Consider the following 23,390-nt stretch of genomic DNA (forward strand, 5'->3'; position numbering starts at 1 on the left):
AAGACTGGGACAATATTTGCAATAAGATTACTCCCAAATGTACATCTATCGCTGTGCACAAGCAAAATTTTTAGTTTTTCCACAGATTTATTTTACTCTGGTTCGTCTTCAGAGGATGTTCCTGAACACTTCAAATTTGTGTTACAAGTGTAAATTACATAAAAAAAACATTCACTCTGTAATCCAGTACATCATTGGGAAGCAATTTGTAATGTCTTCTGTTAAATTATATTACTGATAAGGGCTTTGATGCAAAAACCATCCTTTTTTTCTTGGCCAAGAAATATATCTTGTAGTTGTGGTCCAGCTCTCATGCTGCTTCAGTGGAAATGTGGCTATCCCAGATTTCCTCTCTACTTCCTTTGGAGACTGACATATGACCTTAAACGTCATACAAATTCTGGGAAATCTGGGAACCTTTCTATTGATTTTTTCTTTAGGGGGTTTTCTGTTTTATTTGCTTTTTTTGCAGCATCATGTTATTTGGGTTGAGGACATTATTGGGTTTTAAGTACTGTGTGAATTGTGTCATTGTTTTGTGTTTGTAAAGTATAAAAAGCATTAAAATAAACTGATCTGGGCCTATATCTTAGATGTGGTATATTGGTTCTGAGGAGATTCATTCTCTTATAGTGATACCATTACAGCTGATCTGATCCCCCAGGTCAACCAGAAAGTAAAATTTAACTCATGTTTGATTAGGCAAATTTGAACTCATTTAGCATAGAGAAATGTTAGGGGAAGATCAACGGATGAACAAACTCACTCACTGAACCACTGCCCAATCTCTCAAGAAAGAGCACCCAACAAGTAAACAATGTCCTCACTTATGTCATGTACACTAGAAATGTATAGGCTACTTGTAAATTGCAAAACTGTCAAACACTCCATCATCCAGAAATTGTTAGCATACATTTTTGTTGACATATGTTGATAGTTTTATCTCTGGATTAACTTGTTTGGAGGCATTGGGACAAAAATCTACAGTTGGGCCCCTATACTGTCCCCACCTGCCAACATCTGTCCACTGTTCAATGCTTATGTACTCTATCAAGTACTGATCAAGTATGACTTCCCTGTTCCTGTACAATATAAACTGAATTGTCTGAACTATAATGTTTACTATATTGTACAGGCCCCTATAACAAATACTGTAGAATAAATAAATGCCAGAAAACACAACACAACTTAACACAACCTGTTTTTTTTGGTTTGATTTAACACAAGTTTATTTAGAAATGTACAACATGAGCACAATATATAAAAAAATAAAAATTGTTTTTTTGAAACATGGGCCCTCTACAACATAGGGCAACAAAATTGATTTACTGTTTATTTGTGTAGGGACAAGTATATAGCATGAACTTATGCACATACCAAAGCATTTATAGCCTACTTTGAAATGCCCATCCCTAGACGGGCTTTTAAGATACATAAAACTCTCACGCGATGTGTTTATGACTGGGTCATAAACGTTGAAGATTCCCTTTCAAAATATCCACTCAGGGACTTATTGCTTTTTAAGAAATTAAACACTATCCAATACTGGTTTTAGCCGGTGGGGTAATAGAGGCATTAGTAGGCCGAAGGACTTATTTTCTGGTAATACAGTAATGACATTTGAACAAATGATTGAGAAATATGGTGTCCCCAGACAGTACTTCTTTCATTACCTGTAGATAAGGAACTATATAATGCACAGCACTACATTTATGGACAATGCTGAAAGATCTCCTGTTGAGAAACTGTTGTTTCTAACAGCTGAAGCTATGAGTTTTGCACCCCCTGTCACTTTATGGGGGCTTGAGGGCACATGGGAGAAAGAGCTGTCTGTCACAATTGATGACGAAGAGTGGAAAGATATTTGGAGACATGCTAAATCAATTTCAGTTTTCAATCGTGTCAAAGCAATACAGTTTAAGATTATACACAGAATACATATATCCTCCAATCGTTGACATCATTTTGACCCTATTCTCTCACCCATGTGCCTTAAATACAGACAGAACAGAAATCTGTGCTCTGACTCACTGTCTTTGGTCATGCTGTGAACTGCAAAGGTCGAATGTCTTATCTGAAATAGAAAAAATATTATGTTTGGAACTAGAGATGGAGCCAGTGTCCGTCATCCTGGGCCTCCCAAGCAGATACATAACCTCAAAAAACAATGAGAGACTGTATTGTATTCTTACCTACGCTGTGAGGAAAAACATTTTATTGCAGTGGATTAATGGGAAAGCACCAACTGTAAAGGAATACTGTTTGATTGAGTGCCACTAGAGCACCTCACATGTATACTGCATTAGAAAACAGGCCAATTCTATAAAATTTGGGAACTATGTCGAGCCTGATGCTTTTCTTGATTGCCCTTATTGCACATTAGCACTGTAACCTATGATGTTATGTATATGAAACTGAGCTGATGTTTTGTGTTTTTGGTTTGTTTGTTCTTATTATTTATTTTTTGTGTTTTTTTCTCATTTTCCTGTGGATTTCATAATGTATACGTCTTTTACTTGTTGTAAAAGTGAAAGTCAATAAATATATTGTTAAAACATACATAAAACTCAGCAGTAAGATACATATGAAACTGCACAAAACATACGTTTAAGCACAAACACACAAAGCTCAACAATACATGTACACACATTTTTAGCACAAAATACAAAAGTCAACAATACATGTACACACATTTTTAGCACAAAACACAAAAGTCAACAATACATATGCACACATTACAACATGAAACTCAACAACACGGCACATGCAAAGCAGCACAGAACACAACCAACTCACAAACATACCATATAAGTTACATAAAACAACAAGCAACCAGTTCACTGATGACTACATGACTGATCCCTCTTTAAAAACTGTTTCAGTTTGAGTTTGAAATGTTCCCAGTCATGACCCATTTTGAGTTATGTGGGTAAAATTTCACATGACCTAATATGCAGGGCTTAAATTAATGATACTGTAGATCACTTAATTGGTGCAAATTCCAAACAAATGTGCAATTAATTAAATTAAATAACTATCAAACACAGTGAAATATGTACTTTTAGGGCGCCCCTGAAATCCCCTCATCCATTACTATTATTACTATAAAATTTTCCGCTCTGTCAGCAGATTAAGATTGAATACAAACCTTTGTGTAAAGTCAAATATGCTTAAATGCAAATTATCTCTGGATACGGATTAACTACAGGCATTAGTTTTTTAATATGGCCTCACTACATTGCCTGGGTAACAGTGTAACAACTGAAAGGTCAATTCACAGAGAGTGAATCGTTTGTGAAGTGCACATCCTCCGCACAGCGCGCTTCTGTCGGACACAGACGGAGCGAGCAGAGAAACTGCTGCTGTGTTCAGAAAATGGCCGACAGATTTTCTAGGTTCAACGAAGAGCGTGATTTCCAGGTAATGCGTGCTATACGGTTGAATATTTGCAATCGATTTTGACCATGCTCAGACGTTTTAGCACATAAACACGGCTCAAAACGTCAGGGACAGAAAATACATATTGCAAACAGCATCGTGCATTTCGGCGTAGATGTCGCTCGCTAGCGCTGCAAGCTAGCCAGGCTAACGCTAGTGCACTGCGGCTCTTCTGAATTTTATTTCCCTTAACTTACGTCTCCGTGTTTGGCTGCGACATCTATCATGGGTTACGGACTGTGACACAGTCTATGCATGCTACATTAACCCCCTTAACCATACTACAGCACACTAGATATTCAGCACCAACTAGCTACTTAGTGACCTTGGTTATTTATCGACATATGCTAACGATATATAGCTAGCTAGCAGATAGCTAACTGTTAAGTTGCGCTTATAGGGGGATTGTAGCACTAGCAAGCAATAGCTGTGTCATTTAGACAACTAGAACACATCCATCCCCGCTATTTAGCACTTTGTAAATAACCTAGTTACAGTCTGCTATCTGTTGGTCCAGATAATGACATTACACGAATTTACATCTGCTAGCGATTCAAAAGCGTACAAGTGCGTGGCAGGCAGTTATAGATAGATTTCTACATCTAGCGACATGTCTCAGGTTATTAATCTGCTGTTTTTCTCCTAATCAAACAGTGTATAACTTGTTTGTGTATTTGCATTTTCCATTTGTAAATATGATGCTATTTCAGTGTTGTTTATGCTGTTGTGACGTTGGTCGGTCCAGTTACTCCACCTGGATTTTGTTTGTTTATTCAAATAATATGCAATCTTAAATGGAAACAACGTAGGCTGACCACAGTGAGATGGCAATAAGAGTTCCTTATTTTGCTGTAGTTGTGTGAAGTTATTTATCAGTTATATTAATAGACACAACCCATTACTACACATTGATTGAACTATTTTTGTGACAGGTTTTACGCTGCATGTATTACAATAGTGACAAAGCTGTTTGCTGAATTTAACAACCTACAGATGAGCTTTTAGTCTTTTACTTGCCTGCTTCATGACCGCACCCAGTAAAAGCCAAACAAACACAACATTACTGGCTGGACTACAGAATTATCTTAATCCATATTTATAGATTGTCACCTGATATTTTTGTCATCATGAACATGCTGTCATTCATCATAGTAATTACTTTTGTAAACCACAGATTTCATTAGAATCTCCCTGCTGTACAAAGAATCAGTCATTCACTGTAAACACCTTTTTTTTTTTTTCTTTTTTTTTTTTTAAAGCCGCATAACTGGTTTTCATTTCTTGAGAACTTCCCACTCATTGACTGTTGTTTGGTAGAAGTGACTATAGCCATATGTGTATAATCCCAAACAACAGTTTTATCAGACATATGTTTTAATTTTGGATTTAGTGTCCTGCTGATGAACACTTAAGAAAGACACTTGAGGGTGGATGAATGCCACTGCGGGAGCTTGAACCCCAAGTGTTGCTCTGCTACATATGTTGGCTAGGAAGCAACTTAATGTGTTAGAAAGTAACTATAAACTGTGTTTGTCAAGCAAAACAATCCTGACACTAATGCAAAGAGTTTTGGGAGTACAAGGGAGCAGTTTTGCCTCCCCCAATCACGCTCAGATTTCATTTACCTGTCAAAACATTCATCTGGGTAGCATGTTTTCACACATGGATTTGTCCCATTAATGATGACCAAACTCGGTGCCTCTGCTCAGAACTTTTCTACTTTTTCTCATCTTTGTGTATTTGTTTTTTTTGTTGTTGTTGTTGTTCTTGTTGTACTGAAATTTACAAGTATTTTACTATTCGCTGCAGCAATGTTGTGACGAAATAGTTACCGTCAAATATATCAGTACATCAAGCATATCAAGTCATCATGCAGTGCGACTCAGGACAAGTTTAAGCATGTGTGGAAGGGATGGTTTGTGAAATTGCTTGTGTTTTGTCTTCTGTGTGTTGGTGTCCAGTGGGAACTCAGTATTCTGCTATTTTGTTAGTGAGAGGTGAATGGCTGTGTGGTCTGAATGAGTCTGTTGAGGGGAGCTCCAGCTCAGCACAGTGGATCTCTGTGTGTGAGATCTGCTGTGAAGGCATTCATATGCTCAGTATTCAGAAAGTTTCTCCATGACTCCATGAACTGAAGCCTGCTGCCGAGCAACACAGCGCAGGAAACACCCACAGATGGTCTACCTAATATCTACAGCGCAACCAGTCCAACAGCCCCGTCTGCTCTATTGATTTACATTGTCGTCGGTGCTTTAGCATGCGGCTAATCTGGACTTGCAGAAACAGATCAAGCAATTTATATGGGTTCACAGAGCTTGCCGGCAGTAGCTCTCTCATTTCCTAATGTGCGGCGGTGTGGAGAGAAGCATCTATTTCACTTGTGTAGAACAAATGGAAATTTACTCTTGTAATGCACATCGGAGGGCAGAGCGAAGATCATTTCCATGTTATACATTGCTGCGGTGTTGTGTGCCACAGTAGGGGCAATGAGGAAGCAAGCGGCAATGAAAATAAGAAGTCAGTTGAGGTGGGTGGGGGCTGAGCTGATGGCATATTAAGTGGTCAGGAGGAAGAGAGATGGTGGGGGGGGGGGGGGGGGGGCAGGGAGCCATCGATTTATTCATAAATAAATCCTTTCCTCTTCCACGGCATCTCCCTTTCTCATAATCCCCCGGCCTCACTCATGCTGATGCAGGGTCCTGTTTCATCAGAATTAATGACTGCCAATGTGGCATCAAATCACCTCATTATTGTAGGCTGGGTTGAGCAGTTGCTTATCTTTGCAAAGCCAGATTCCCCAGAGAACGTGGCGGGTAAAGCCTCTTGCATGGCCCAGCCCATGTTAGCATTGTGTTTTTTTTTTTACAGAAACGTTACTTCACAGTTCCACAAAATAATTAGAAAACGCTGTAGACAGTGTTCTTCCAATGTCACAAGTCCTCAATGATAGACAGGCAAAGTAAATATCCTTCTGTATGTTCCATTCCTCAATTATACTGGGGTAATAAAATCTCTGTATGTTGTATGGTTACGTTAGAGATGTCTACACATGCCCTATTGTTTAGCTGCAAGCAGCTAGTAAATAATATAATATGATGGACAATTTTTTGGAATCTCTCTGTTTTCTGCTGGTGTGAGTGTGAAGGTCAGGAGAAAACAGACTCACAAACATGACCTTCATCTCTCCTCTGCCGCTAAAGAGAGGAAGCCATCTGTCTCAGAGCAGAAACTGCTCTGTAAACACACTCCTTTTGGTAAGGGCAGCAAGTCCATCACTCATTCTCTGTCCCACCCAGGGCATGGACTTTAAATATAAATGCTCAGTTGGTATAAGTAAAAAAAACAAGGTCTTACCTCACTATACGCTGTTGTCACTGCTTGAAATAAATTTACCAGTAAATGAAGAAACAGAGCTCAACCATGTCAAGTTCTGTTTTTTAGCCATAGCTATGAAACTGAAGCATGGGCTAACTAAAATATAGAAGTGATAATAATAATAACAACCACAGATTGAATTGAATAAAAAAAGGACTTGAAAATGGAACAGGCAACAACGGTGTCGACACAGTGTGAACTTTCTCATAGCATGAACCTGCTGTGTGTAACCTTTTCCTCTGGTGCATGAAGCCTAGCATCTGACTTGCATATATATTCTTGATAAACTGTGTATTTCTCTATTACACTAAACAGTATATGTTTCATGTATGTTACTGTGTATGTTTCATGTATGTTCTATCTTAATCTTATAATTAATTACTATCAAGAAAGCATATTTAGGGATGATTTTCAAGATATGACATGATAAAACTTACTTTGAGACTTGTCTACTTCAAGGATGACATCACTTGTTGCAAAGCTTTACCTACTTAGCACTGGTTGAGCTGAATTTGGCCCTTGATGAACATTAACTTGTGCTGTGGATACCCTCTACAATATTATTCCAATCCTACTATTCAGTTTGTGTGATTGACTATTATTTAATGTGTATGACTATTATTATTATTATTATTCAGCGTGAATGACAGGTAGGAGACATGCCAGCTTGCACAGTGCAGCCTGGAGAGACAGCACCGTGCAAGCTGGAGATGAAAATAAACTCTGATTTTGATGGTATTTGGTGCCTCAAGCAAGACTGTTCCCGGATATATTTCTAAAAGAAGCTTTTAAATGTGTGTCACTCAGGGTGGGAATCACTTTGACCAGTATGAAGAGGGACAGTTGGAGCTGGAGCAGGCGTCCCTGGACAAGCCCATCGAATCGGTAAGGCTGCATCCATCATCCCACACCATTGGACCAGCTGTGAGAATGGATGATTGGTCCAGGGAGAAATAAAAAAAAAACACACCTTTTTTTACTCCATTCATTCTGTCCATGTAGATGCATCCAGTGTTTTCTTGAACACATTTTTGCCACCTAACCTGTAGAATCATTTGTCTCGTGTCCATTAATACCCTTAAAAGTCCCTCCCACTTCTCATGTCCTCTGCCTATTCCATTTCCTGTGTGACAGTTTAAAAATTATGATGTATATGCTAGATCTTCCTGTTTTTTACGTAAAGCTTACAGATAAATGTTTGATTTTTTGTATCAGTCTCCCATTAGTCATTGTTTGTCATCTTTGCACTATGAGATGAGATGACACTGAAAGTATGGAGTGGATAAAGCACTGTCGTTAACGACTGCTCTCTTAAATACTCTAGCTGTTTATTCATTTTAAACTCATTCAGAAGAAAACAACAGATTTGGTAATGACCAGATTTTATTCAGGGCTATTTGATAAAGCTGCTTTGGTATACTGAGCCTTGTAGTGTTATATTTCTATGATCCATCGGTGATCTACCTATTCAACTACTCTTTGATTCAAAAGTTATTCTGGAGGGAAGGGAGGGGAATCATAAATGGAGTCCTTTTTACATTAGAAAAACACAATAGATGTTGCAGAGAAGATTTGGAGTTTAAAAACGGCTCGATCAGATAGAGTTTACAGTTTAAAGTAGATTTTTATTGCAGTGCCCAAATTATATTTATTAGATATCGGCAGTGCTTATTCCACTCCATTTAGAAAACAAGAGAGTGCACATTAGATGGTATGAATGGCTACATTTGTGTTTGAGTGAGTGTGTGTGTATGTAGCTTAGAATTTATGTTTGTGTCTATAGGACAGTTATCTTATTGTACACAACTTGGGGTGTTCGACATTTCTCTCCTGCAGCGAATTGGCCCCTATTAGCTAAGCAGCAATGACCCGGTTTGTATTTGCACGCTCTGCTTTCTTACTCCTATCTTTAGGGTCCTTGTAACGCTTCTCTGACTGTCTTTCTCTCTCTTTCTGTTTCACTTCTGTTACACTCTATATCTATTCTCTCTCTCTCGCTCTCTCTCTCTCTCTCTCTCTCTCTATTTCTATCTTGCTCCCTCCCTACTACACAGTGATTCGGTGTACAGTACCCTCTGTCATTCTGTGCTGGCATGGTGCTTGTGCAACTGGGACTGCATTTTTCGCTGAAGAGGCACATAGATAATAGCGCAGGCAGCTCTCTCCTTTCTGTCTTTCCAACTCTCTCCATCCCCTCTTCTGTCTCTGAAGCATTGTGGTGAGCAGGCCCGAACTCCTCTTAGCTCCACAGTGTCACAGGCCATCTCTCCTCAATATTATACATTTGCTTTGTGAGCCAATCAGATAGGAACCAAGTATACATCAAAATAATGGTGTGCTTATTGGTTTTTTTTTTCCTGGTCTGAAATAGATATATTGAACATTCATGCATATCTAACAGGCATGCAAATTTCAGTTCCCTTTATCAGTCGTAAGCTATGTAAATGACCAATAATTGATTAATCATTAATCTTTTATAATATACAAAATGGGCGTTTATCCGTTATAAAAGATATATATATACTATTTTTGCAGATATTGGACTCATGAGTTAAAACAAGTGAATTCTTAGTATAATAAATAAAACAAAATAACAAATTAATAACAAATAACTCATTCCAAACATGAAACATAATAGTTCTATGCAGTTTACTGGATTTTCTGGAGGATAAATTAGATAAGCTTAACATGCAGGGTACTTTAGAAAAGGCCACCTCATTGTTATATCAATGAAAAGAGCTGTAGGCTACCAATGAATGTTACCAATTTACCATTTTGAGTTTTTTGAGCCACAGCAGGAGGAAATTCAGTCATTGTTGACCAAGGAGATATTCATGTCCTTCTGGAAAGTAAAGGCACCATTTACATATGTTTTTCTTATTTCCCCATATGTATGAACATTATTTGTAGCCTCAACATGTGTTTTCCATATCAGAATCTAGTGAACCAAGAACATTAAAATTTTTTTTTTTTTTTTTTATTCTGGACGAGTTTTAGGTATGACGCACTTTCTCACAGGCGCACAAACATCCCGTTGTGTGTGGGAGGTGGAGAGGGAGAAAAGAAAGGGAGAGAGGTGGCCTGCTCACCTGGCTTGAGTGGCTCTTTTTGCTCCTGCGCTATTATTTGTGGAGGGGCGCTGAGGGCTGCGCTGCAGCATCACACAGTTCTTCACACATCCATGGAAAAAAATGGCCACATTAGAGGGGCTGTCAACTGTCACTTAGTCACCAGTGCTAATACTTACACACTTGATGTTTCGAAAGTGCACACCCAAAAAAAAAAAAGCAGCCAGACTTTTTGTTTTTTCATCTAAGTGAATTTGTTAACACCTGTTGTGACATAAGGCATGATTTCATAGCACAAGTTCCTACCCGCTAGGCCTCAAAATATGTTTTATACGTACACTTAAATGAATACTTCACATGTTATTTTAAATGGTAAAATGCATAACCTGGCATACAGTGTGTAACCATGTTTTTTGGGTACACAGGTCTGTCCCTGCCTTCCCCTCTAAGGTGGTAGGATTTGTGGCGTTGTTGTTATATTTTGGAGCTGTCAGTGAATGCTTCGGCCCAGCTTCTCGGAGCCCCTCCCCTGCCACTTATTGTGTGTGATCTATAGGCAGCTAGAGGTCTGTGGTACTTTATTGGGATCTTTTTTCTCTTTCTGTCTTTCCCCTTTGGTCTTTGCTCTTTCTCTCTAACATTGTTTTTGCATTGCATGTGTTAACTTGGTAGCATTCAGTACTATTTCCTCTCAACATTCTGTCCTAATCACTACTACAGTTTTCCTCCCAGACTCATTCCTCCCACGTCTCCTGCCCCCTTCCAGTCCTCAAACCACCCCCCCTCCTCCTCCCTCCTCCCCTTACCTGTCCCCCCCGTCCCAGAGCGATATGCAGCGGGCAGCCTCAGAGCCACAGAAAACAAATATAGACGCTGCTAATCTAATAAACACATGTATACAGGCCGCAGAAATATTAATTTCTCAGTATAAAGATTTTAAAAAATATTTTCATCCTTAAATATATCTAATACAGTAAATGAGGCCCGTTAGGACTTTGGCTACATACAGTTAAATGGCAAAGTGTTAGTGAATTAACTGTAACTGAATCTTGAACACATGAGCTGTCAATTCTGGTCGATGAAGTGTGTGGCCTTTTGCATTATAGCCAGATCTAATTTGACACAGCTGTTTATCCCTGTAAACTGACTATTATCACCTATTAGGTGAGAAGACGAACAAGGTCAAACCCAACACTTTAGAAGTCCTGACCCACTTTTTTTTTCTTTCTTTCTTTTTTTTTTTACAACAAACACAGGCTCTCCCATTTAGCATTAGTCCTAACTCAGTGAGCAGCAGGGTTAATGAGTTCAAGGTCATTGCTGAGGCCCTCAAACTGTTTTTGAAGTCAGAAATAGAGGAATATTAGGGATTTTTAAAAAAAACAACAATAACCAAGCCCCAAAATAATCTGTAAACGAGTCAACAATTTTTGCTGACTGCTTCCACCTAATTTAAATCTCAAATGGACTGCAAATCTCTGTTCAAAAATGTTGGAGACTTCCTCAACCTTTGGCCTTCAGTGTCTTTACTTAACTTTGCTAAACTTCCAGTTGATGAATTATGAGGTAAGTATGTATGTTAAATTACTATACTTTCAACTTTATATTAATTGGACTCTGCTGTTTTATGATTTCCCCCCCCCCCATCACGTAGCTGATTTAATCCCTCCATAATCACTTTGACACATCTACACTAACCTCCGTTTTACTGGGTAGTAGGATTCCTTCTGTTTTTAGTATTTTCACTCTTAATGCATCAAGACAGTTGTTTCCGTTTAGTCACACCCTCAGCGGCCAAGACTTGGCCATGAATTTACAGAGCACCAAACACGTGGAGCTGCAAGAGTTAATAAGGAGCAACAAACAGCAGACTTTTTTCCACCACCAGCACTTGCCAAAAGACATTCAATAGGGTCACAAGAGAGGAGGATGACTTATCTGCAGCAGCCCACTTTTTGTAAGACATATATCCCTTAAGGGTCTTTCTCAGTTTTCTTTTCCGAATGTGAAAAATCTCAGATCAGTTGTTGAGAACAGTCATCTAAGGACAATTGAATTAAATATGAGGGTTTGATTTAGTATAGTTTCATTTGGTCACTTATATGGATTAGTATGCCTGTTCTGTGTTATATCCTCTTGAGTGATTAAAATGATAACTCCTCTGGAAAACCCAGAGTAATCTGAACCAGAGCAATTTCTCATACCTAGACATGGACACACACACATCCACACTGTACACATATAAATGACTGCATAGATCGAAGACTCCTTCATACTCTGAGGCCTCTAGGTGGGGTCCCCTGCATATCACTTCCCTCTCCCATATCTTTTGCCATGCACTGTGCCGATGACAGCACAATGCACACTTTAAAAACACCCCCTTTTGTAGATCTCTTTTGTTTGGATAACATTTTCTATTTTTCTTTCTCCTGTATTAACAGTCAGTTGGTGGATTTATTGACATGCCTACCTTTTCTGTTTGTATACAGTATTATGTTTGTTTAAAAAGCAGAGAGAGATTTGCATTTTTAAGAACTAGAGAAGCTAGCAGAATTGCAGTTGAAAGCGTTTGGCCGGTTTCTTACGTTGTGTCACGTGTGACTGTTTTTTTGACAGCCCAGTATTTTAAAGCCAGGTTCGTATGGAAATGCCTTCACTCCACTTGCACTGCTGTTGGACTCGCCGTCTTTGCTTTCATCCGTCTGTCTGTCTATTCTTTTGGTGCACTCATCTGTTGTTAACACGCAGTCTGCACCTCATCTCCGCCCTCTAACCTTTGCTGAGCCCATTTTGAACTAATCTCTTTATTAGTGTCAGCAGTTGCGACCGGTGCCTCATCCAACCTGCCCTTCCTGTTTTTATTTTGTTTTCAAATCCGAGAGAAAATACGAAATGTGAAGGGTATTTGAGAGGACACACGTCTAATTTTAAGGTAGGTAGGCTTATGTTTGTTACATTTCAATGTCCAGCCCTCAGTGGGACTTCTGACTAAAACAAACCAGCTGACAGGAATTGTGTAGAGCCTGAGCAAGAGTTTATTTCTTAGGCTACTAGCTTAGGGTGCATTTTATTTTCTCTCTTGCTCCAAGCCTCAGATATCAGCTTAATCCCCCAAATCAATATCAATGTTCATGTGTAGTATTGTTGCACCATAATACTGCAGTAAGGGACAGAAGCATGCCCGATGTCGGTGGGAGGGGAGGTGTTCACTGCAGCAAATTCTGCAGTGTTTCCCTGTCGGAGGACATGTTGTCCACCAAGCGGGAGGAAAGACACTCCACACAGCCTCGAATTCTGTATCCTCGGACATGTCCAGGACCTGCGAGGCAGGAACATGTTCTACACACTGATGGCATGTTAATGTAGCCTTTAAATGTCCTAGTTGTGAGTTGATATAAGCAAACTGTCTCCAGTTCTCTTCCTACCATGTGAGGCCTAGCAGAGATTCCTGTCTTATCTCATCCCACAACGGAAGGGATCTGACAGTCGCACAGAGTAAGCGCAGCTCACACATCCATGAAATGGAAGAGAAAATATCAAAACCCTAACAAAAACAGGAAGTGGTGCAGTTTAGCCTCTCTCTCGGGTATTGCAGGCAAACACCAGCAAGATGTGTCGGATATATTTATTTTAGTCATGGTGGCTTTAAACGGTTTTTACAATTTAGTTTTTTTTTTTTTTCTTTTGGAAATAATAAATAAGGAAAAAGAAGGCAACAGGTTGCTCTGAAATACCAATAGTGGTTGAGAAAAGGATTACGCCAAATGTATGCCAATTGAGACCTTGTGGGCGGAGATGCAGTGTGTGCTGTGTGTGTGACTACCACTCCCCTTCACATGCACTAACCCATACAAGCCCAGCTCACCTCCACCACCCTAGAAACTCATCCACACCATGGCTCAGCCTGCTCTGTTCTGCCCCCCCCTGTCCTGACCTCCTCTTTTTCCAAAAAAAAAAAAAAAAAAAAAAAATCGAACTAATTGAGCCCTGTTGAGCCATCACCTTCTTCTCTGTGCCTGATCCACCTGAGACTAACACAGTTGGAGTTCTGTTTAACCCGCCCTCCACCCCCAGCCCGCCCCACCCCTCTGTATGTGTACCATTCACAGTGCGCTACTAACACCGACGATTCTTTTTGTTAAAGCTCTTTAACAAAAAGCTGCATGCAGTTTTTTTTTTTTTCTGTTTTTTGTTTCAACCTCTTCACCTTCTGTTTGTGAAAGTTGATGTCAATCTCTTTGTGATTATAAATATCCTTTTTTTTTTGTTTGTTTGTTTGGTTTGTATGTTTTTTGATAGAATGCAGCACTCTGGTGAATGTTAGACAAGCTTGGAATAGTCATAATCACAACAGAAAAACACTGCTTATTAAGAAATCTCATTGTTTCCTGTTTATTTGTGCTTGAGGATGTACTGTAGTGTGTAGTGGTGGGATGGTCTTGCATTTCACTTAATGTTTTTGTTTTTCTTGCTGACCCATACTAGTGATATAACGGTCTCAGACATGCACATTTGGCCCCTACAGTGCGTTAGGAATTCCTGTTGTGCGTGTTCTCACACTTCTCTCAGGCGTCTTTGATTCATTATCATTTGCCTGATCTTGTCCACGTTGCTTGTTGAATAACGTTTGCATACTTTCGTCATAGCAATCATTAGTATTAAAAGAAAAGTAGATGGCCTCACTGCAATTGCACACTTTTAGGGATACACTGTGAAAATCTTCTAATGAGCTCGTTATAAAGCCACTTGTAAGTACATTTATGCTAGCTCACCATTACCTTGCATTTTGGTAAAGGCCATCTAGTCTGTAAAGTATATTTTCTAGTTTATTAATTCTAATGATATCTATGAGAATGATCAAATTAGAGGCACACAAACACATACATTTATTTTTTTTCTAATAATGGCTATAAAAATCAAAAGTGTGAATGTGGTTGGGACCAGACCAGAGATGCTGGAGGTGTCTAAGAACACACACAATAGCTATTTCTAGTATATCTAATGGGGCTACATGCACACATTGTCTCCCTCTCTTCACCTGCACACCCACATATTCCCTCACACATGCATATGCTGTCTACCCTGGGCCTTGTAATGGTAATCCAAGGCCCACTAGTTCCACTTCTGTCTCTTCCTCTCGCTCTATATATATATATATATATATTTATTTTTATTTTATTTTTTTTTGTGACAGCTGCATATGTTTCATGGTGCTCCCCCTTGTCATGGTTACGGAATCACAGCAAGCTTGGAGTTTCTGGTCTTCGTTTTGTTAATGCAAGATTTCCATACCTGTTCTGTGTCACTTTTCTTTGTGTACTAAGATCTTGCTCTGTAGCGGTTCATATATGTATGCGTGTGATACATATATTGCCCTCTCCTCCTTCCTCCTCCTCCTCCTCCTCCTCCTCCTCCTCCTCCTCTCAACTTCTCAGTTAGTAGATGTGACTTGATGTGTTATCTTAATCATCCTAAAAAAAAATACAGATATTTATATATATAAATATATATAAACGCTCATGCTCAATTTCTTTTTGCCTTAAAAAGGTTTTTTTAAACTGCACTCCTACTGTAGGAGGGTATCCTGTATTTTACAGACTACACATAGCCTCATGTATTCATCATAGTTGAAAACCTACTCGTCCTCTCAGTCTCCAAACCTCTCCTCCCTCCCAACCCCCCAACCGCCCTTACCACTCCTTGTGCTGGAAGACACTGATGTTACACGCTATAGGTGATGTGGATGACGATAATGATGATGGTGATGGTGGTGGTGGTTGTGCTGATGATGATAGCGTGATCTGAGTGTTTTGTTTTGTTTTTATTTTGTTTGTTTGTTTTTTATTTGTTTTTTTGAACCCATGCCCACGGGGAAAAGCTCCTCTTATTATTGGAATATTTTTGGTTTTTTTCTCCTCTGTTCTCTCTGCTAGGATAACATCGGGCACCGGCTGCTTCAGAAACATGGCTGGAAGTTGGGGCAAGGGCTTGGCAAAACCATGCAGGGTAAGGACTCACTCCTCTGTACACTTAATGTTCAATGTATGCTGGTGGCACTCGCCACTATCTTCTATCATTTTCTTTCCCCTCATATTTCCAGGTTTTTTGGTACCAGCAAATTTAGTTTTCTTTTCTCTTCTTCACATCCTTTCTCTCTTCTCTTTATGTCTGTTACTGGGTAAAATGGATTAAACGTCATTCCAGTTATTCCTGTCGCTCTCATGCTGCTGTTCCCTCAAACTTGAAGAAGGAGGAAAAAGTTCCTGAGGCCTTGTGATGGATGAAGACTGAGGCAGGGACCCTCAGGCAGGGTTGGGAGATGGAAGTGAATAGTGCTTGTCTTCCCGTGATGTATTTAGTTTACAGCAATTCAGTTTGAAGTGGACTTTTCCCCTTCTAACACGGTTTAGTTCACATCCAGTTGTTTCAGCTAACCAGCTTGGAAAAAAGTACTTATGGATTGCCAGTTTGTTTGTTGCCTTAAGAGCACATAAGTCTCTCACTTTCTGTAGATCTTGTGCAGCACCCCTGCTTTGATCATCTTACATTGCTGTATCTTGGTTACAGGAGCTAAATGTTGTTGCTCTTTCAAAGGTGGGAAATTTATTTTCTTTTGTGGTAGTGACGCACATCAGGGAAGGTGTGAAAACTCGCGCCAGCAAACTTGTTTGCCCAAACTCTATCCAACATGGCAGCCTCTTTGCTTGAACATAAAGCACTTGAATTAATGAGTAAAATACAAGACTGTTCTCGGGTCTTGTCTGGGCTAGTTGTATTTTCCAATTACAGACCAAGTCCCTGTGGCAATGAAATTGGATCCAATCCAGACTCAAGGTATACCAGAGAGTCTGGGTTTGAGATGCTCGGATTGTGTCCTAAGGTTTTAAAAGAATCTCAATACTGGTCTCGTTCTTCTGAGATTCATTTTTGGTACAAGATTTTCTGTAGTGTTTTCTGAAAATGTGTGCACTGTAACATCAGAGAATTGTCATTTTTGAGTGTAGTGAAAGCTGTACTATAGAAAACACCGTCAAGCTTTGCACATTAATTTTGTAAGACGTAGAAAGCTGCATTAAGGAGGTTCACTATCTGAAGACAACTGTCACTGGGTGGCCTAGTCGATATTGACTTGCTGTAAGAGGGAGCAGGCTGAACACAGCTGAATGTGTGGGTTGGTCCTGGCTGACGTCAGCACCTTATTAGTTCAACCCGGCTGTGCTCATAGGCTCAGAGGCAGTGGTGCAGAACCCTGGCATGTTTTTACCGAGCCCCATCCTGTCTCCTCACCCTCTTTCCTCTCTTAATCAGTTTCTTCATTTTTTTTTTCCCCCTATCTTTCTTACTTTAACTCTCACTCCATAGCCTCACCCTTCCCTGTACTCTCTCCAAAGAGGATGATGTATATCATTGTTCATGAGTGATGTCATCACTGGCAGGCCAATTAGGCCTTTGCAGTCTGCTAAGAATGGAGCTTGTTTTTCCACATGACTTCTGGCATTTAGTCTAGTTTACTCATCCATGTTCCTTTCTATCCTCTGGGTCTGTAGCATTTTAACACCAGATCTACCGTTTTTAATTTCGACATTTCTCATCAGCAGTTACTTCTGACATGTTAATTTCTCTCTTTTGCACAATTGCAACTGTTGCTCAAGTGATTTTGCCCTCCCAGTAAAGTCAGCAGTAACAGTCATGCTTGGTATCAGCATCTTAACAAGAAGCACCACTCATTCTGAGAAACTGACCCACCCCAAAAATATAGACAAGTTTACCCTTGCACAGCTATTTAAGGAAGTGAGTCACTTAAATTCAGAATGTAAATCATAAGATACAGAGTTATTTGTGTCCAGACTTGTGCTGCTTAACTCAATTTGTAGGCAGCATAGTTAGATTATTGAAATTACTGCCACCAAGTCCGTGCATTCCTCGTGTTGATGCTTCTGGGAATATGATTCTGAACTTCGTGTGGTTCTCTGACATCAGAAACAGAGCAGGGGCCTCATTTATAAAAGAGTGTGCGTAGGATCCATACCAAAAAGTGCACGTGCACACAAAAGCCAAAAGTGGCGTGCGCCAAAAAATAAACAGATTTATAAAACTGTGAGCACGCACGAATGCACATATTTTCCCCTTCATAAATCACAGTCAACTTGAAAATGTGCACACGTGGACGAAACTCATATCCCACCCCTGTAACTCCCACAGTTAACCATAAATGGGCAATGCAAAACACCTCATGAATATTTATGTACATGTTGTTCCTGTGGAGAACAGCAGCAGTATTAAAAACTGAAGAAAGTGCGAGAGGCTGACAGCTGCAGCAGCTGGTAATGCGGTCGGCGCAACAAACGAAGACAATTCACGAAATTAAACAAAATGGTCAGACATGGAGGTGCCTAGAAGCACATTGGTGCACACTGTCAGTGTACGGACTTATGGAGACACAGGGACACCGAAGCTTACTGCTTTTAATTTGTTAAGCATCTACTGTATACAGACACATACATGACTGATGAGACCACACACTTAATATCTAAAATACAATCAACACTGTATACAGGTGTTTCTCTAATTTACATGATCCATAGATGAGTGCAGGTGGTGAAGATGTGCAGGGTGAGGTGACTGGAGAAAGCCGAGTGTCTGTGGCAGCTGCCGCAGTGTCTCCAGTGCGCTTGATGATATATGCACAGTATTAGATTATATTATTAAAAATCTATCAGCGCTCTGTTCTACAATAAGTGATTTGTTGTAATCTTGGATTTCTACATACGATGATGATAATTTAATCAGCTAGTTAATGCAGTTGAGGTGAAAAGGAATCAGTATATTTAAGCTTAATATCGGGGAAAGGAGAGCCAGACTTTCTTGCCACCTGCCACATCCTGGCATCATCCTCGTGTTTCAGCAGCTGTGCTGCTCCACAACTGACCATGTGAGTGTGAGCACTCTACAGGCAGGCCCTCTCCTCTGCTCTCTGGGGTTTGGGAATGTGATGGTGAGACAGCACATTGAGCTCAATGTTTCAAATTCAGTCGTATATTACAGATCTAATTGGGTCCAGTTGGTTTGTATCTTTTAACATTGAAAGGTACTTATGGAATAATTATGGCTTACTAGCACGAGCAGAAGTAACACTGATGGCTTCTATGTTTATAATAAAGTGGATTTATAATTAACATTTGATATGAAGTGAAATTAAATGTGTGTGAGGAATCATTATACAATCCAACTTCAGTTCACCACCTCACCATCTGCTTCGCCAGTTTCCCCTGTCTCTAAAACATTTGTACGCATGGCTCAAAGTTTCCGTACAGGTGCGCACATTCTCCCATCAAGTTTGTATTTATAAATCCCAACTTTTTTTGTGGGAAATGACGCACGTATCTTTCAAGCCTTGTACACAATGGTTATAAATGAGGCCCCGGTTGGTAACAGAAAGGAGGTTAAACCTGTTTAACCAGGCTGTGTCTGCGTTACCAGACGACGGCTGTGATGCTGAATGTTGTTTACCCATCAAAAGACGGAGAGGAACAAGAGAATGTAGCCCTTACTTGGTGTTTTAGTATGTTTGGAGAACTTTTCACAAACAACTTGAAAGCACTTGTCATTTTCACATATACATGTTGTTATCAGATTCATTTGGAAATTACAGCTCTTACAGGCAGATATGGATATAAATCATTATTATCTTAACTGTTGACTATCTATGTCTGACTGAAGAGCCATGATGTATTGCGGTCTGACATTAAGACATTAAAATATACATTGTTTGTATTGGTTCGCTTCCAGAGACACACTGATCTCATGACTGGTCGTTGAGCTTCGCCTGTGCTGCCCTTGCACCTCTTGTGCATGTACATATATGGCCTTCATTCACTGTGTCGTCTAATAGGTATTCTCAGCCGGACCATAGCCAGGGACCAGAGTAGACAAGGAAGCTGCTGCATTCTGGGCAGGCTGTCAAGTGTATGAAGGCGAACAACATAGCAGCAATTCCTGAGCTTAGCATTCAGTGTCCGTTGTTTATTTCCATCTGGCCTTTAACAGCTGAATACCAATCTATTTAACGTGATAAGGATGTGTGCTTTGTGTGGAGGAGAGAACAAGTTGCAGGGGCTGACTGTGCTCTTGTTTTTTGCCGCTGGCATCACTGATGTGTGGTTATGTAAGCATCCTGCTTTGTGGGCAGATGAGACTGCGGCAAAGTGTGTCCAGTTGTTGTGTAGGAATTAACGGCCCAGTGTTTGAGCCCACTATCTGCTTTCAAATTTGCTAATGTACTTAGGAGTAGACTTGCAACACAATTGCACCATTGCATCACATTGAAGTCTGCTGGATAATCATTATAATCTTACTCTCCTTTCCTGTCCTACTTGACAGAAGAGAAGGTTATTGAATTTTGAAGTGAAAGCATTGTGTCCCCTTTTTAAGTTTTTCACTGTATTGACTTTGTTCTTATTCTTCTTTTGTCCTTTTTGCCCCTTTTTAGGTAAGGTTTGTTGGATCCCCTCTGTATGTCAGTATGTGTGTGTGTGTGGGTGTGTTTTCTTTCTCCCACTCGGCAGTTGACCTCAATGTAACACCCCTTTTACAGTGTACTGTAGGCTAATGGCCTCTATCAGCTTCCTCCTCTTTGCTTCATAATCACTAAACCTTTATTTCAATCTGCTCAAGAGTAAAAGTGCTTCGATTTGAACAAAGAACAAAAAAATCCATTTGAAATCAAGGTAGATTTAGGAAGCCGTGATTCCATCACATCCCTTAGAATCATCATCTCCACGTATTTTAGATTTTTTTTTTCCTCTTTGAGTTTCCGTGGCTGCTGTCGGGTATCTGATTGGCTGTAACCACGGCTCAGACTTTGAATGGCTTGCAGAGTAGACAAGTTTTCCCCCTCTGCTTGTTTGCCTGTTTCAACCTCCAAACCTGTGAAACTTGTGTATGTGTGTGTGTGTGGTCATTATGTGGGACTGAGATGTGTGTGTGTGTGTATGTCTGTTACTGACCGGGCCATAGAGTCAACTTACAGGGAAAACCTCACCACCCCTCTACACCCCGAATGTCTCTGTCCCCATGGTTACACGCTCCCATCCTCCCCCTCTTTCTTTGCCCCTCCTGCACAGCATGTTTTGTCCCAGAGGTGCACTCCTGCCTGCCTCAAACTGTCACACTCACCTGGGGCTTTAAGCAGTGTTGGAGGTAATACACTGAAGGTGGTTTCACATGATAGAGTGAAATGTAACACTCCAGTCGGGTGCACAGTTCACATTTTTAAGTGTACTTTGGTTAAAGAAAAAAAAAATTGCTGTTCCATAGCAATGCAGAACCCGCTCTAAGCACTGCTCAAAGCCTTGCTGGCTATTTCCTCAGGTACATTTTATGTGTGTCATGTGTTCACTGTTCCGGGGTTAAGCACATCCCAAAAAACGAGCTTGCTGGCTGTAGGCTAGTGAGGAAATGAAAGAATCTCAGGGAGATTTGCTAACTGGGCTGACAAGCGTCAGCGAGGCAAAAAGCTCAAAGGGGGAAAATGGTGGTTGTCCCTAGAGGCATCTGTCATCTCAGTCTAGATATTTGACCACATGTTCAAAAAAGCCACAATCATTTCTCTGTACCAGACACTTCAAAAGTAGATGTTACTTTTGATTCGTGACCAAAGCAGCTCTTGATAGACAGTATGCTTCTTTTTTTTTTCCCTTTACCTGTCAGAGTTGATAAGCCTTAAGACTCAGCAGTTTTTAAAATCATTCCCTCACCCAGTAACAGCTCCTCCAAAAGTACTTTATCTGATGGGGTTTCAAATTTCGTCCTGCTTGGCTAAGGTGAAAGTGACACAGGGATACAGGACTTTTGGCATACTTTTGTTAGGGGTGGTAGTCTGGTACCTTTTGGGGCATATTCTGGTTGAGAGAGAAAGATGAAACCAGACTAGGAGCCTGGGGACTGGGACGAGAGGTTGGGAGAGAGTGGTGAGAGCAAATCCCTGTAAGCACCTAGCCCTTGAGTGAAGGGATGAGGGGGGTGGGGGGGTGACACACTGAAGCCCCTCTGGTAATGAACCCCCCTAAACCCCACAACCACACTCCCAACCCCACCCTCCCTTCTCTATGTGCCTCAATCTTCCTGCTTAACCAATTGGTGTTTCTTTTTTACAGCGATTTGATCCTGCCCATGTTGTGCTGATGGTAAACTTAGTGGTAAATGTTATTTTATCCCCCAATTGAATTGTTTATTTTGTTTTTAATTTCTCCCATTTTCATTTTCCTGTCATCAGAGCACCAATGCTACATAGGCTTTCAATTCTCCCTGTATTAGTCCTCATTCTGCTGCTTGTATATTATCATGCATATGTATTACTCTTAGAACATTGTCATTTTGTTTGTTTTCAGTTTTTTTAAACCTTGTGATTCACACCCTGTGATTTTAGATGCACATTGTTTTTGTCTGGTCCCTTTCTTTTCCACTGGAATGGGTAATGTGGAAGTATTGTCACTGTGTTTTTAAAGATTGGTGATAGGTTTGGGATGACTGTAATTGTTCATTAATCTTTAATTCTGGGCCTGGCTTGTGACTCCATTCAGACAGACCACTGCAGTGGTCTGGCTTAACAGACCAACCCTGTTTTGGTTTCACTTCCTTACCGCTGTCAGGCAAAGAGCATGAACACACATGTTTATCAGTAGATAGTCTTGTGATCGAGATATCACACAATCAGTCCTCTGCTCCCATTTCCTCGATGGATTAAGGCCTGTACAGTAACGCAATCAGAGTCAGGTTTTGAGTTTAAAAAACCCACCCCGCTGACAGACACTGCAGTGGGACTGGGAGTCCAGGCAGGCCATTATATGTTACAATGCCCATGCATCTATGATTTCAGAATTAATATGTCATTGGGCTGTGATGACTAAATTACTCAAGAAAATCACAGGAATGACTCAGATATTTACATAAATATATATATATTCTTACCCTCCTCTGTCCAGGAAGGTAAGAATGTCTCAGGGAGTAGCTACGCCTACAGTTTTAAATTAATAAATTCATATTCTAGGGAAAGCCAAAAGCCTTGAAATGCATTAGTATTTAATACATTATGCATGTCGTCTCTGGGCTCTTTTTGGCTCAAAGTATTACTTTTGCAAGACAGTGGAAATGCATTAGTATTAGAATTCTGGGTTGTTTGTAAGAGAAGCCCCTTAATTTGGAGTTTTTAATTAAAAGTCTCACAACAACGACACTGGGATTGTACATTCCCAAACCCAGTGCCTGTAGCTATTCCATATGCCCAATGGTATACATGTAAAAATTGATTAATTGAGAAAAAAAAACAAAACACTTGATTATGTGTGAGGAAAAAACTGAAACCAAACTGAATTGATAATCACTATCAGTAAGATCGATTATTGTATCTGGCTGGCAACAGGAGCAGCAGACTAGTCCAAATTCTTTTTATGCCTTTTGTTTTGAGATTCCCCTGTCTATCTGTCTGTCTGTCCTCCCTTCTCCTTCTAC

At 40.1% G+C, this 23,390-nt stretch overlaps 1 protein-coding gene across 4 annotated transcripts in view; it reads left to right on the plus strand.

Moving 5' to 3' along the window:
* Positions 1-3,294: 3,294 nt before the first annotated feature.
* Positions 3,295-23,390, plus strand: part of gpatch8 (G patch domain containing 8) — a 28,648-nt gene continuing 8,552 nt past the window's right edge. Inside the window, exons 1-3 of one of the 4 annotated variants that reach the window (XM_042393793.1) lie at positions 3,295-3,420; positions 7,621-7,698; positions 15,815-15,887. In XM_042393793.1, coding sequence (XP_042249727.1) covers positions 3,376-3,420; positions 7,621-7,698; positions 15,815-15,887 — 196 coding nt within the window. In that variant the 5' untranslated portion in view covers positions 3,295-3,375. Of the gene's footprint in view, positions 3,421-7,620; positions 7,699-8,649; positions 8,686-12,497; positions 12,517-15,814; positions 15,888-22,036; positions 22,079-23,390 lie in introns of those variants that run through there. The other 3 variants (XM_042393794.1, XM_042393797.1, XM_042393798.1) reach the window with 3 other exon arrangements.

Source organism: Thunnus maccoyii, chromosome 18 (assembly GCF_910596095.1).
Source record: "Thunnus maccoyii chromosome 18, fThuMac1.1, whole genome shotgun sequence".
In the NCBI taxonomy this organism is placed as follows: domain Eukaryota; kingdom Metazoa; phylum Chordata; class Actinopteri; order Scombriformes; family Scombridae; genus Thunnus; species Thunnus maccoyii.